Source organism: Erythrolamprus reginae, chromosome 2 (assembly GCF_031021105.1).
Source record: "Erythrolamprus reginae isolate rEryReg1 chromosome 2, rEryReg1.hap1, whole genome shotgun sequence".
Classification (NCBI taxonomy): domain Eukaryota; kingdom Metazoa; phylum Chordata; class Lepidosauria; order Squamata; family Dipsadidae; genus Erythrolamprus; species Erythrolamprus reginae.
The window spans coordinates 238,400,640-238,416,699 of NC_091951.1; the positions used below are offsets into that span (position 1 = coordinate 238,400,640).

The following is a 16,060-nucleotide window of genomic DNA, read 5'->3' on the forward strand; positions in this document are numbered from 1 at the left end:
AAGTGGAAGGAAGAGAAAGAAAGGAAGGGAGAGAGAGAGAAAGAGAAAAAAGTGGAAGGAAGAGAAAGAAAGGAAGGGAGAGAGAGAGAAAGAGAAAAAAGTGGAAGGAAGAGAAACAAAGGAAGGGAGAGAGAGAGAAAGAGAAAACAGTGGAAGGAAGAGAAACAAAGGAAGGGAGAGAGAGAGAAAGAGAAAAAAGTGGAAGGAAGAGAAAGAAAGGAAGGGAGAGAGAGAGAAAGAGAAAAAAGTGGAAGGAAGAGAAACAAAGGAAGGGAGAGAGAGAGAAAGAGAAAACAGTGGAAGGAAGAGAAACAAAGGAAGGGAGAGAGAGAGAAAGAGAAAAAAGTGGAAGGAAGAGAAACAAAGGAAGGGAGAGAGAGAGAAAGAGAAAAAAGTGGAAGGAAGAGAAAGAAAGGAAGGGAGACAGAGAGAAAGAGAAAAAAGTGGAAGGAAGAGAAAGGAAGGGAGAGAGAGAGAAAGAGAAAAAAGTGGAAGGAAGAGAGAAGGAAAGAAAGGAAGGGAGAGAGAGAGAAAGTGAGAGAGAGAAGATAGAAAGAGAGAGAGAGAAAAATGATAGAATAAAGGGGAGAAAAAAAAGAAATGAGAAAATGATTGAGGCAGAGAATGACAGGAAAGAGAGAAAGAGAGAAGTGACTCTTGATTTAAAACATATAATAACATAAACATAAACATAATAACAGAGAGAAAAAACCCCAACCCTCACCTGTTTTTATTAATAGTTATGTTTTTGAATTTGCTGGTTGTTTTAGTTTTAATAGTAATAGAGTTTTGTTTTGTTTTATTATTAATTTCTTTTAATAAAAAAGAAGGGATTTATTATTTATTTTTATTTTTATTTATTTATTTTTTGTTTGTTTATCTGTCTGTCTACCTACCTACCTACCTACCTACCTACATATATATATATATATATACTTCTATGCCGCCCAGTTTTTTTCTCAAGGTGACACACCACCCGAGTTAAGCTCAGTTTTTTGGCGAATTTTGACACACCAAGCTCAAAAGGTTGCCCATCACTGATCTAGTCAGAGCTGAAAAAGCTTCTTTGTCAAGCTTCCAAGTAACATGCCCCACAAAACAGAAAAAGGCATCCGAGGTATCCATTTCCCATCAAAGTCTGTTTATTAGGAACATATCAAATTGCCAAGGACTTGATGTAATTCTGTTTCTGGCCAGGATCCTTAATTACACCCAATGAAAACCAAAAGTTTGAAACTTCCCCCCTGAGTCAAAATCTCCAATCAATTCTCAGTCCAACCAGTCCAGGGACTCTAAACTGCACCTTCCTCCAGCTGTAGGTATCTTCTCTGTTCTCACATGAAGGAATGACACCTAGACGTAACATTCCTCCTTTATCTAAGTAACCCCTCCTTCAACAGTTGGAGAGTGGCAAGCCTGAAATACCATTAAGTTCCTTTACTTGCAAATCTAAAAACTAGGACGAAACAGACAAAGGCTGCAATAAAATATGGCTACACATATGTAATCTTCAGGGTCGACAGGAAGCTTCCCATCCAAGAACCTTCCTCAGCTCTGACTGGATGGTGGGGAATGGATGGATTTTCAGTGGGGGGGGGGAGTATTTAGTCAGACACCAGTTGTGCAAGTTCTCCCACTTAAAAAGATGAGAGAGGCCTGTAATTGACATCATGGGTAGACCTCAACCATGAGAGACAACGTTAGAAAACACATCCAGAAAATCACATTGTCTGATTTTTAATGAATTTATTTGCAAACTATGGTGGAAAATAAGTATTTGGTCAATAACAAAAGTTCATCTCAATACTTTGTTATATGTCCTTTGTTGGCAATGACAGAGGTCAAATGTTTTCTGTAAGTCTTCACAATGTTGGCATACACTGTTGCTAGTATGTTGGCCCATTCCTCCAGATAGATACTTGCAGATAGCTGGTCATTTGCATCCTTTTTGAGGGTCGTTGAGGCCACTTGGAGGTTTACCTATGTCCTCAGGGTCAACTGAGCAGGACTAATGGTCCTTGCAGTCTGTAATGGTTGGGGGGGGGGGAGAAATCTGTTCATACTCCCACACCATTTGAAGGATGTGTTTCAAAAAGGATGCAGGTGACCAGCTGTCTGCAAGGAATATAAACCCTTCCATATCTCACCATCCAGTCAGAGTTGAAAAAACCTCTTGGATGATAAGCAAAATGTCTTTAAAGTGGGGGGGGGAACCAAAAAACGAAGTCCAGTTGCCTCCTGAAAAAGAATTATGGGACTTCCAGTAAGGAAGAGCACAATTATAGGTAATGACCTATAAAGCCCTACAGGGCATTGGACCAGAATATCTCTGGGACCGTCTTCTGCCGCACGAATCCCAACGGCCGATAAGGTCCCACAGTATTGGCCTTCTCCGGGTCCCATCGACTAAACAATGTCGTCTGGCGGGACCCAGGGGAAAAGCCTTCTCTGTGGCATCCCTGGCCCTCTGGAATCAACTCCCCCCAGAGATCAGAACTGCCCCCACCCTTCTTGCCTTTCATAAATTGCTTAAGACCTCCCACCTATATCGCAAGGCATGGGGGAATTGAGACATCTTCCCCAGGTTTATATAGTTTATGTATGGTATGTTTCTGTTGTATGCTTTTTTAAATGATGGGTTTTTAGATACTTTCTTTTAATATTAGATTTGTTACATTGTATATTGTTATTATTATTGTTGTGAGTCGCCCTGAGTCTGCGGAGAGAGGCGGCATACAAATCTAATAAATGAATGAATGAATGAATGAATGAATAAACCAACCAACAAACAAACAAACAAACAAACAAACAAACAAACTAAATAATTGATTATCCAAGACCAATCATACACACATATAAAACTTAAAATTGCCTGGCATGTTAAGCCTGAAATAATTAGTTTCTACAAGGGACAGCTCTTGCTAAGAATTTTGATAACCTTGGTATACTGGGGTTGAGTTATCAAAAGTAAAATGTCTGGAAAAGCAGGTGGCACCCATCCATCTCCATGAAGACCTTTGTGCACATTTGTACCAGTTGTGTCCTTTCTCATAGACCGATAGGCTGTTCACAATCATTTGTGCTCTGGCCACCTGTGGTTTGCACTATTGTGATGTGCCGTACATGGGGCTATCTTTGAAAGCTACCTTAAAGCTATCATTGGCCTAGAATGCAGCAACGCAAGTAGATGTTGGACATAAGTCAGTGAACTCACATAACACCACTACCTTTGAGAGCTTTTCCTACTAACAGTATATTGTTTGAAGAAAGCCTTGAGGACTGAAGAACTGATGCTTTCAAATTGTGGTGTTGAAGAAGACGCCTGAGAGGATATCAAACGAGTCAATCCTAAAGGAAATCAAGTCTGGCTGTTCTTTGAAAGGACAGAAACTGAAGCTGAAGCTCAAATAATTTGGTCGCCTAATGAGAGGAGAGGACTTATTGGAAAAGACCCTGAATTTGGGGAAGCTTGAAGAGAAAAGAAAAAAAGAGGCATAAGCAGAGAATGAAATGATTAGATAATGCCACTGAGGTGATGAACATGAATTTGGGCAAACTACAGGATAAAAGTGGAGAATAGTGGGGGCCTGGTTAGTGCTAATGTAGCTTGGCGGGACCCAGGGGAAGAGCCTTCTCTGTGGCGGCCCCGGCCCTCTGGAACCAACTCCCCCCAAAGAGTAGAATTGCCCCCACCCTCCTTGCCTTTCGTAAACTGCTTAAAACCCACTTCTGCCGTCAGGCATGGGGGAATTGAGACCCTCTTCCCCCTAGGCCTTTACAATTCTATGCATGGTATGTATGTATGTATGTTTGGTTTTTTTATACTAATGGGCTTTTAATTATTTCTAACATCAGACTACTATTGTACACTGCTTTATTGTTGCTGTTAGCCGCCCCGAGTCTCCGGAGAGGGGCGGCATACAAATCCAAAAAATAAATAAATAAATAAATATAATCCACAGGGACACAAAGAGTGATGGAACAACAACAAAATTTGGGAGCCATGTTGGCTTATGGATGCCGTTCAACTTGACTGTTATCACCTATAGCAATGATGGCGAACCTTTTTTTCCTCAGGTGCCGAAAGAGTGTGGGTGCATACTATCGCTAATGCACGAACACCCACACCCATAATTCAGTGCCTGGATAGGACAAAAACAGCTTCCCCTGCCCCCAGGAGGCCCTCTGGAGGCCGGAAATGACCTGATTCCTAACTTCTGGTGGGCCCAGTAGCCTCATGTTTCATCTTCCCCAGGCTCCAAAGACTTCCCTGGAGCAGGGGGAGGGTAAAAATGCCCTCTCCCACCCCCCCAGAGGGTCTCTGGAAGCCAAAAACGCCCTCCCAGAGCCTCTGTGCAAGCTAAAAATCAGATGGCCAACACACATGCATACTGGAGCTGAGGTAAGGCAACTGCTCGCATGCCAGCAGATATGGCTCTGCGTGCCACCTGTGGCACCCGTGCCATAGGTTCGCTATCACTGATCTACATGGCCTACACAGCCTAAGGCAAGGTTATTTATAGGACAGCTTACCTCCAATTGTCTCTGCTAACTCTCTGAGGTTTGGCAGAAACAATGACACCTGAAGGGACCTAGTGATGCTTTCTCTGTCATGGCACCTGCTTTACGGAATACTAGACCAGAATATCTCCGAGACCGCCTTCTGCTGCACGAATCCCAGTGACCGATTAAGTCCCACAGAGTGGGCCTTCTTCGGGTCCCGTCAACTAAACAATGTCGGTTGGTGGGCCCCAGGGGAAGAGCCTTCTCTGTGGCGGCCCCAACTCTCTGGAACCAACTCCCCCCAGAGATTAGAAATGCCCCCACCCTCCTTGTCTTTCGTAAACTCCTCAAAACCCACCTTTGCCGTCAGGCATGGGGGAACTGAGATATCTCCCCCGGGCCTATACAATTTATCTATGGTATGTTTGTACGTATGTCTGCTTAATAATGGGGTTTTTAAAATATTTTAAATTGTAAATTATTAGATTTGTTATGAACTGTTTTATTCTGTTGTGAGCTGCCCCGAGTCTACGGAGAGGGGCGGCATACAAATCAAATCAAATCAAATCAAATCAAATCAAATCAAAAAATATTTCCCAAGGTTCAAATAATCTGACTCTATTAAGCCCTCCGTAAAGTCTTGAAAATATAGCTGTTTTGGACACTGGGACAGAGCGTGAGATGAACCCATCCAGAATGAACACTATGCCTGGTCTCAATTATTCTGTTAGCTTTTATTTTGTTATTCTATTTTTAGATCCAGGCATTGGCTGTGTTTCTTTTTTTTAGTTTTTTAGTTTTTGTTTTTCACGTCTCTCTCCAATTGTAAGCCACTCAGGGTTGGGGTTTTTTTGCAAGCTGAACATCCATATAAGTCAAACTAACCAACAACAAGAAAATATATCTCGAACCGCCCCTGCCACATTTACTCCAAAATGAGCAAAGCTTATTTTGCAACCTGACTCAAAGGTAAAGGCATTGATTGTTCTAGGCAGCTGCTTAAATACAGGAACAGTTTGCCTTTATCCCTAAAGACTATCTTTCGTTGGCTTAGGCAAAAATGGAAAATAGCAGTGACAAGCAGTTTATTTTAGAGAGAATGAATGGATTAATATTGTCAACCCAAATCATTCTTTTCCTCCTGGGCTCTAATTACATCTGGCTCTAGTAGAAGGCTCTTTCTGACACCATGATTTATACTAATCACTGGTCTGAGCTTCCAAATGAAAAGATAAACTATGATGCGGAGTCGCTTGTGTTTCATAACTTCCTATCAATTCAATACTTGAATCTTTCGGTAGAGAAACAGAGCACATCAGTGCTCATTATGGTTTATTGTACTTTAAAAGCCAATCACACGAATCAATTACTTACCTACAATGAAATTGAATAGTCTTTTGTGAATTCACCAAAGGGCTTTCCCACTTCTGCAAAGCCCATTCAGAATCTGCTATAGTTTTATGGCTTGCTTCGCTTGGAGTCTTGTCCTCCAGGCATACAATGAATGTCTAGCTACAATTCATGCCAAATCCTCTTAATTCCCGATACCAACATAGGTCATCCTGCATGAAATCTTAAAGTCACTAGCACTAAGCAGGGAAGAAGGAAAAGGCGTATGAAGACACATTACCTGAATTGATTCCTTCAAGATGTGAGTCAGTCAGAATAAGGATCTTTTCCCGATGGATAGAAAGAAGTTCAGGACATTTGGGGGAAGTGGATGTAATCCCACAAGTCACAAAATGAAGCAAACCATGGCTGCTGAAGCCTCCATGGCATGCAAAGGATGTAGCTGGATTCTTGTGCATCTTTGCTAGGACCTTACTCATCATTAACAACTTCCGGGAGACATTTTAGATAGACCTGCTCCATGAGAACCTGACTATACCTCCTAGAGATGGAAGGCCTATTTTGTTGGCTGGAGAATTCTGGGAGTTGAAATCCACAAGTCTTCAAGTTGCCAGGTTTGAAGACCTCTGCTCCAGTGGATTCAAAGAGGTGAAAGAGGTTGACTCCAAGACTGGAAACAGAACATTACAAATAGGTGGATGTTGTGGAACTCTCGATCTTGACTGCTGGGAAATTTGGGGAAGAGCGAGAAAAGATGTGGGGACATCGCCCTCATCTTTAAAATTAGAAAGGGAGATTTTTGAGTGATAGGTAGCACAAGACTCAAGAAAGAAGAGTGTAACGAAGGGATATGATGTGGATATATGGAAATAAGGGATATTAGGGTAATATATTTACTTATTTTATTTATTTATTTTGTCCAATACACAATGAGGGTTTTAGTGGGTATATATATATATATATATATATATATATATATATATATATATATACACACACACACACACACACACACACACACACAGTAAAATACATGATGAAGGTTACAGAGGAGATACTCATAGTAAAATATATCTAAGAAATAATAGAAAAGAAGGTATAGTAATAGAACACATCAATGAAAGAATATAAGAAGAGATATAGGAATAGAAGAAAGGTATAGGAGATATAGGAGAGCAATAGGGCTGGGGATGGAAGGCACTCTAGTGCACTAGTACTCGCCCCTTACTGACCTCTTAGGAATCTGGATAGGTCAACCGTAGATAATCTAAGGGTAAAGTGTTGGGGGTTTGGGGATGACACTATGGAGTCCGGTAATGAGTTCCACGCTTCGACAACTCGGTTACTGAAGTCATATTTTTTACAATCAAGTTTGGAGCAGTTAATATTAAGTTTAAATCTGTTGTGTGGTCTTGTGTTGTTGTGGTTGAAGCTGAAGTGGTCGCCGACAGGCAGGACGTTGCAGCATATGATCTTGTGGGCAATACTTAGATCTTGTTTAAGGTGTCTTAGTTCTAGGCTTTCTAGGCCCAGGATTGAAAGTCTAGTCTCATAGGGTATTCTGTTTCGTGTGGAGGAGTGAAGGGCTCTTCTTCTGGTGAAGTATCTTTGGACATTTTCCCAAAGACAAAGCAATCAATAAATAACCAACTATGTTCTCGATGATCCCAAAATGGATGATGGGGCTTTCTTACCAATCCTTCAGGAGCAAGACAAAATTCCTGGGGTTCCCTATTAAGGGGGAAGTGGAGTGTCTGAAAATTCTGACAGTAAGGCAGCAGGAATTGTAAAAGTAAAAGGCAAAAAACCGGGAAACAAATAATCACAGATAAGCATCTAGCTGGACAAAAGTGAATTCCAGGTCAAGCAATCCAAAGCCAAGCTGAAGATTTATGATGCCAAATCAGCAGCAGTTTAAACAAGCAGGGGTTGTAAATAACTGGATTGACAAAGTCACCGTACATGGAGCCAGATGCTTAAATTGCTTCCAGCAAATGAAAACTGTTTCTGTGAGTCTTAAATCTCTTCCTTGCCAAGAGTGCCAGCTGTTGCCTTCCTTCTGCTCTGCTGGTTAATTCCTTGCCTTGCTCTCCCACCACTGGGAGGCACTGGGTTGAGATTGTGATTACACTGTACCAAATCAATGGTCTTCACAAAACACTGAAGAGGTTTATACAGAGAAAAATAAAAAACCATTTGCTGTGTAACAGAACTGGGGAGATTTGGAGGATGAGTCCAACCACCTTCTCTATCACACAGCAGAACTCCTCACCTGCCTGCCCTTATACAGAATTATGAATCCTCCATGACAGTCATGTTGGAATTCGATTTTCAAAATCCCTACAAGTCTTTGTAAGTACCCCCTGATAGCAACCTCCGATTTTGTTTTTATTTTATTTTTGTAGTACATATGAATGCCCGAGGAACTGGAAGACTCTATGGGCTTACAACAAACTCCATCTATCAGAAATATTCAAGTTTCACTTTCACTGTTCATAAATGAAAAATATTAACTCTCTTATTTTTATTGTGAGACACAAGGTGAAGCTACCCTTTCATCTACTTTATTCCATGCTTTATACTAGAAAACTGTGATTGATTTCAAACAATTATGTGTAAATCTGGCTTCACAAGGACAATAAGATCCTTAATTCCCTTCTCTCTACTTCTGGCAAAGTTGGTCGGAAATTGAAAGTTTCTGCTTCTAGTTTAGATTAACCACAAGTTTACACATGGTTTGTGATTAAATGTAATTAGGGCTACTTAACAAAAAACAGCTTCACAATCCACAGACCTGACTTATTTCTATTACCATCAAACCAGGGATATTTTGCCCCCCATTTCCAAGGTCTCATTAATCTAAGGAGGAATCAAACATTTCTGAACTTTTTGCAACTGATCTGAGAACAAAGGGGATTGTTTGTATGAATTTTAAATTATTAATCAGGTTGGATCTGAACCAATTCATATGAATGTTCACCTTGCTTTTTCTGCACCTACACACACACACTCCCCAAATCCGGTGGAAGAAATTTCCCTGTCTATTCAATTCTGCAATTCTCTTTCTTCCTTTGGCTCAAATTCCAAAAGAAAATTAATCACTAAGAGGAGCAATACATAGTATTGAGGAGTATTTCAATAAGCAATATATAGACTTAAGGGATTCTTTTGCGATATATGATTGCATTTCCCCCCAAACTTTTTACTGCCTGAAAAGTGTTCTCTTAAGAAAAGCATTACGCACCACGTGTTCACTTGAGCAGAAATAAATCTTTGCTTGCTTCTTTAATATGGAAGTAAAAGCAAACACTTTGAAATCTGATTAATATGTAAAATAAGAATTAAGTAATTGCATGATTCTACTGGACAATTTCAAGTAAGGTGGGGATTTTTCAAAGGGTTTACAGTAAGTCATTGATCGTTGCAATTGCATTTAATTGTTTAATGTGCAGTTCTTATTTAGATTTCAAATATCTTGCAAATCATAAGGAAAAAAGATTCATTTAGATTCAGTAAACAAGCAATAGCTGTAACTATAGCAGGTTACAGTATTCTCTCCTGATATAATCTCACAAATGCTCTCAGTATCAGTATGTACCCACAACACATATCAAGAAATGGTTGGGGAGAAATTAAGCCAGAGAAGAATCCATGGGAATTGGTCTAACTCATAAAAGAAACATCAAAGAATTCCTAAATGTCATAGGATATAAGGTTTCACGCTGCTACTGTATAAGAAAATGTGACTGCCATTCATTTTTACATTTTCAAAAGATTTCAGCCTGCCAGATCTATTGCCAATTCAATACTAAGTATATTCAACAATATACAGAGTTATTTACAAAGGTAAATTAACTCAGTTATACTCTCCAGAAATAGCTAGTGTTCTTATTTAAAGCACATGGAACTGTCCTTCAAGCTTGTAAATTGGCAAAGCTGTTTTTCTTTTAGATGGAACCAAAATATGCTCAAATCAAACACAACTGTTCTTTGTTTATAATAGCACATTTCCTAGTTGACAGTAAATTCTCCCGTGCCACTGTTCCTTCACATTCTCTGTGTGATCAGAGTAGAATAACAAAATAACACCGAATTTAATTTAACAAGTTAAATTGCTATAAAAATTCAATCACTTTCATTTTACTAAGAACACTTTGCTCTGATTATAGAATAGATTTATATCACCTCTATGCCAGAGAGCACATATTTAATTAATACAATTTATACTGGGCAAATGTTTGAACATTCATTATTTAAACAATATCAAAGAAGGACTTTAAGGAACAACTCAATTATGCAAAATATTCACTTGGCAATGTGAAATGGATTATTTCCTTTATACTAACTAATTAATATATTCTTATTCTAACTATTTACCTAACTTCTTCTAAGTATTTAATTTAATGTAACTAACATGTGAACATGTGCCAATTTAATTTAGTTTAACTAACATGTGAACATGTGCCACTTTATAATGTCCTAGTAAGACCACACTTGGAATATTGCATTCAGTTTTGGTTGTCACGATATAAAAAAGATATTGAGACTCCGGGAAGGGTGCAGAGAAGAGCAACAAAAATTAGGGAGCTGGAGGCTAAAATATGAAGAACGGGAATTGAGTATGTCTAATCTAACAAAAAGAAGGGTGGAATGACATGATAGCAGTAGTCCAATATTGGAGGGGCTGCCACAAAGAAGAGGTGGTCAACCTATTCTCCAAAGCAACTGGAGGCAGGACCAGAAGTAATGGATGGAAACTAATCAAAAAGAAAACCAATCTGGAATTAAGGAGAAATCTCCTAACATTGGGAACAATTAACCAGTGGAATGCTTGCCTTCAAAAGTTGTGGATGCTCTATTATTATTATTATTATTATTATTATTATTATTATTATTATTATTATCATCATCATCATCACCATTATTATTATTATTATTATTATTATTATTATTATTATTATTATATTTGTATGCCGCCCCTCTCCGTAGACTCGGGGCGGCTCACAAGAGTAATAAAAACAGTACATGGTAACAAATCTAATAATTAAAATCTAAAATAACAATTTTACATTAAAAAGTCTAAAAAAGAAAAAAAACCAATAGATAAAATACATACACACAGTCACATCATGCACAAAACTACATAGGCAAGGGGGGGGATGTTTCAATTCCCCCATGCCTGACGACAGAGGTGGGTTTTAAGGAGTTTACGAAAGGCAAGGAGGGGGGGGCAGTCCTAATCTCTGGGGGTAGTTGATTCCAGAGGTTTGGAGCCGCCACAGGGAAGGCTCTTCCCCTGGGTCCCGCCAGACGACATTGTTTAGTCGACGGGACCCGGAGAAGACCAACTCTGTGGGACCTAACTGGCCGCTGGGATTCGTGGGGCAGAAGGCGGTCTCGCAGATATCCTGGTCCAGTGCCATGATGTTGCTAACCATTTGATAACCATTTGTTTGAGATGGTATAGGCCAGTGGTTCCCAACATTTATTTGGCCTAAGCATCTCTAAAATCCTGATGCCCCCCCCCATATCACCCTGTGGGGTGTAGGCGCCACATTGGGAACCACTGCTGTAGGGTCTCCTGCTTGATTAGGACTAGAGGACCTCCAAAGTTGTACTAGAGGACCTCCAAGGTTCCTCCCAATTCGGTTATTCTCTTTTTTATTCTGCAATTATTGCAGTCTCCAATCCTATTAAAAACCTACAGAAAGCTAGTAGATGAGGTCATCCACCAATTTTGGGATAAAATACCAACAATATCTATCTCCATTCTCATTCAAATGGGGGAGATGGTAGAACTTTTAAGCCAGTACCTGGAGCTACCAGGGTCTGGATGGGAAATGAAATAGACAAATTGAGAGATAGTTCATTAAGTAGTTTAATGATTCTGGATTCGTATCGTAACAACTTTCTCTCTGAACAGGAAATGTTTCCCTTATCTTGGGATTCCTCCTGGACTCACAGCTCTTGAGGGAAGAACAAGTGGAAGTAATGATCAGGAGCGTCTTTGTCCAGCTGTACTCTTGCCTAGAGCTGCACAGTATTTCTCATTCTGTAAGTATCTCATTTCTGGATTAATGCAATTCCTTTTACATATGGCTATCATTGAAAATGACACAGAAATTTCAATTAGTGCAAGCTGTGTCACCCCATGCTATGGGCCATCTAACTGCTGCTACATAACTATAGGAGTTAACAGTTATGACTGTCCATATGTTTCCAAGTACATTCAAGGTGTAGATCATTAATTAAAAAGCCCTATGTGGCTCAGGACGTGGGTATACATGGAATCTGAATCTGCCTAACCATTATGTTGAAACAGAGAATGCCTCTTGAAGGTCCTTGTGCACTACGCAGTATAATTAGTAGGGTCATGGAAATAGGCATCGTCTATGGCAGCTCCCCACTTTTGAAAACAGTTTCACCCCTGAAATTCTGGTACCCCACTTGTTACGGCTTTCCAAAGGCTTGTAGAGACCTGACTGAAGGCCTTCGGAGAGTCACTTCTATTGGTGCAATAGTATATTATACAGAAATTTTATAACAGTGATGGCGAAGCATTTTTTCCCTTGGGTACCAAAAGAGCATGTGCGCACGCTATCACTCATGCGCAAGTGCCCACACCCATAATTCACTGCCTCGGGAGGACGAAAACAGCTTCCTCTGCCCCTGAAAGCCCTCTAGAGGCTGAAAATAGCTGTTTTCCAACTTCTGATGGGATCAGTAGGTTTGTCTTTCGCCCTCCCCAGGCTCCAAAGGTTTCCCTGGAAAAGAAACGCCCTCCCCCATCCCCCTGGAGGCTCTCTGGACGCCAAAAACGCTCTCCCAGAGTCTCTGTGGGAGCCAAAAATCAGCTGTCCGGCACACACATGCACATTGGAGCTGAACTAGGGCAATGGCTCACGTGCACCCGCGCCATAGGTTCGCCATCACTGTTCTATAACTGTCATATAAAATTAACCTGAGAGCCACTAGACTGAAGCGATAGAAACATAGAAGACTGACGGCAGAAAAAGACCTCATGATCCATCTAGTCTGCCCTTATACTATTTTCTGTATTTTATCTTAGGATGGATATATGTTTATCCCAGGCATGTTTAAATTCAGTTACAGTGGATTTATCTACCACGTCTGCTGGAAGTTTGTTCCAAGGATCTACTACTCTTTCAGTAAAATAATATATGTGTCTTACAAATAAAACAAAACAAACATCAGAGGAAAATATGCAAAATAGACATGAACTGGGTAAAGAGCCGGGGTGGCGCAGCAGATAGAGTGCTGTACTGCAGGCCATTGAAGCTGACTGTAGATCTGTAGGTCAGCGGTTCAAATTTCATCACTGGCTCAAGGTTGACTCAGCCTTCCATCCTTCCTATGCGGGTAAAATGAGGACCTGGATTGTGGGGGCAATGGGCTAGCTCTGTGTTAAAAAGTGCTATTGCTAACATGTTGTAAGCCGCCCTGAGTCTAAGGAGAAGGGCAGCATAAAAATTGAATGAATGAATGAATGAATGAATGAATGAATGAATGAATGAATGAATGAATGAATGAATGAATGAATAAACAAACAAACAAACAAACAAACAGATATTAATGTCTTATGTTACTACAGACACCCAATGGAACTTACCAGAATTTCAGGGAGAATAACTGCAGTTAATGCCTTGTCATTGATGAAAGTATCTTTAACTAACATATACAGTCTCTCAGCTTCGGAAAAACAAGTAATTTCTAGCACAACAGCACCTAAATAAATGAGGAATATATTTAACATGACATGCCCATATTTTATATGTATAATACTGTGAGTTCCAACATAAGAATTAGCATGCCATTTACCTCACTCACTCAAATCTAGAACTTTAATGATTATTAGGGTCACTGAGGACTGGATTTATTTCTGGAAAACAAAACATCTATTTCTATCGTACAGTCTAGATTTTTTTTAAAAAAGTAAAATGTTTTCTATTCCAGGAGATGAATCAATACACAATAATAGTATAATTAGGGAAGAGCTCGTGCTTCTACATGTAAAGAGCATTAAGAGAAGGGGGAAAGATCTAATTCTTATATGCACCATACATGAACTAGAGCAAAACAGAATATCCAATAATTCAGCTGCCAAATTTGAATTAAAATATGATATTCTTACCTTGAAATGAATATATGTGACTCACAGAAACTAAATTGGCTGAAACGATAATAATAATAAAAAAAATCATTGGCCGTGGATTCCTTTTAAAACTTTTTTTTTTCTAACTGAAAGAAAAGTATACAGCTAATAAGTTAATGCTGTCTCGTTTTAGATGTATTTTAAAAGACCAGTTTTGTTTATTTGAAGATGAGTGAAATTTAAACACGAATTGTCCATGGATTTTAAGCTAAGGCTTCTAGATGGTAAACAGGATCAACTGGTTCGTGATAAAACAAAGCTGATTCCAAATAGTACTTATTGGAATATGTTAGTTAAACAAACACAAAGCACACATAAGCTAACTATTAATTTAAATTGTTGTCAGCAAGGATTGGATGGGTAACATTCCATAAACCATGGGCACAATTTTGATCTGTGCAACTGAGCTTTTGAGGACCCAACAGATAGATATATACACAACTCACATTTATTGTCACAAATGTGATGGAAAAAAGAGGGACAAAATGATTGCGTAATGTGCCAGGTTGATGCTTAACAAAGAATCCAATATGTTTTCACCCAGCAATATACCTATTTCACAAACGTCCACTTCTGCTTCATTATCCAAAACAGCCAATTCTAACTTAGTTAATTTTAAAAAGAAACCAGTCTTCATATATTCTTCTTAAGGGGATATATTACTTTAACATCACATCAGCTTTCCTTATTATTTTCTACCATTTCCCCAAAAAAACTAAAAATGACTTATAAATGTAATGCATATACTTCTAATAATTATTTCCTATAAAACCAAATGCAGAAAAATGGAAAGTGGCTGTTATTCAATCCAAGGGGAAAAAAGAAAGGGAAGGACAATTTATTAATAGTAAAACTAAGTGTCAGGGGCATACATATAATTGCCTCTGATTAAATAAGAGACTTTTTTTTCATCTTCTACAAGTTACAGCATGTATAAAAATATGAAAAGTAAATCCAAAAATAGATGGCATCTGAGAACATTTCAAAATATAGAAGCATTTTTCAATTTATGTAGATTTTTAAAAAACACAGGGGAAGGGGATATCTGACATACTTTTGATGGCTAATTCGTCTTTGAGGATTTTGGTATATTCTTCTGGAGTAAGATGGAGGGGCAGACCACCAACAAACAGATGGATACGCACAGTTGATATATTGTTTTCTGTAATGTAAAATCTTGTTTGGTTCATCTGCCGCAATGATGTCTATGTAAGAAAAAAAATAACATTTCATCACCTTAAGATACATTTCATACAGAGAGAAGGTCAAGACTTCTATAACCATTCTGCCTTCAGTACCGAAACACAATTCCCAGACCATGAAACCTGTCTATTATAAAGATCATTCATCAACAGGCAAGTTTCCTTTTGTGTAGATTTGCTTGTTCATTTTCACTCTGTCCTACATGTTAGCAAAAGTTTGAAAACTGAAAATAGTTTAGAATGCCATTAGTATGAACAGACACCAGTGGTGAAATCCAAATATTTTTACTACCAGTTCTGTGGGCGTGGCTTGGTGGGTGTGGTGTGGCTTGGTGGGCGTGGCTTGGTGGGCATGGCATGGGAAGGATATTGCAAAATTTCCATTCCCACTCCACTCCAGGGGAAAGAAACTGCAAAATTCCCATTCCCTCCCCAATCTGGGGCCAGCCAGAGGTGGTATTTGCTGGTTCTCCAAACTATACAAAATTTCTGCTACCAGTTCTCCAGAACCTGTCAGAACCTATTAGATTTTACCCCTGACAGGCACCGAAATAATTTTAGGCTAATGTCATTGAATTTAAAATTCCATAAAAGAATACACAGTGAAGAACATAGTAAACTATTTTGCACAAATACTTATTACTACAGTAGTTGTTGCCACAATAAGCCAGAAATGCAGTTTATAAGCAACATGTAAATCAGCACAATCAAAGACAAAGGCCACCAGAAACAAGTTTATATTACTTATGAGCTAGGACTTTTGCTTCCTTCCTCAAATATACCAGGATTTGGAGCTATCATATACTTTCTTCTTCCAACCAGATCTTTTTTT

General features: G+C 39.2%; 1 protein-coding gene across 2 annotated transcripts in view; it reads right to left on the reverse strand.

Moving 5' to 3' along the window:
• Positions 1 to 16,060, reverse strand: part of DGKQ (diacylglycerol kinase theta) — a 132,268-nt gene that overhangs the window by 30,398 nt on the left and 85,810 nt on the right. For both annotated transcript variants that reach the window (XM_070742292.1, XM_070742293.1), the window contains exons 13-15: positions 15,081 to 15,231; positions 14,006 to 14,044; positions 13,484 to 13,599 (exon numbers count right to left, since the gene is read on the reverse strand). In XM_070742292.1, the coding sequence (XP_070598393.1) occupies positions 13,484 to 13,599; positions 14,006 to 14,044; positions 15,081 to 15,231 (306 nt within the window). The remainder of the gene's footprint in view (positions 1 to 13,483; positions 13,600 to 14,005; positions 14,045 to 15,080; positions 15,232 to 16,060) is intronic.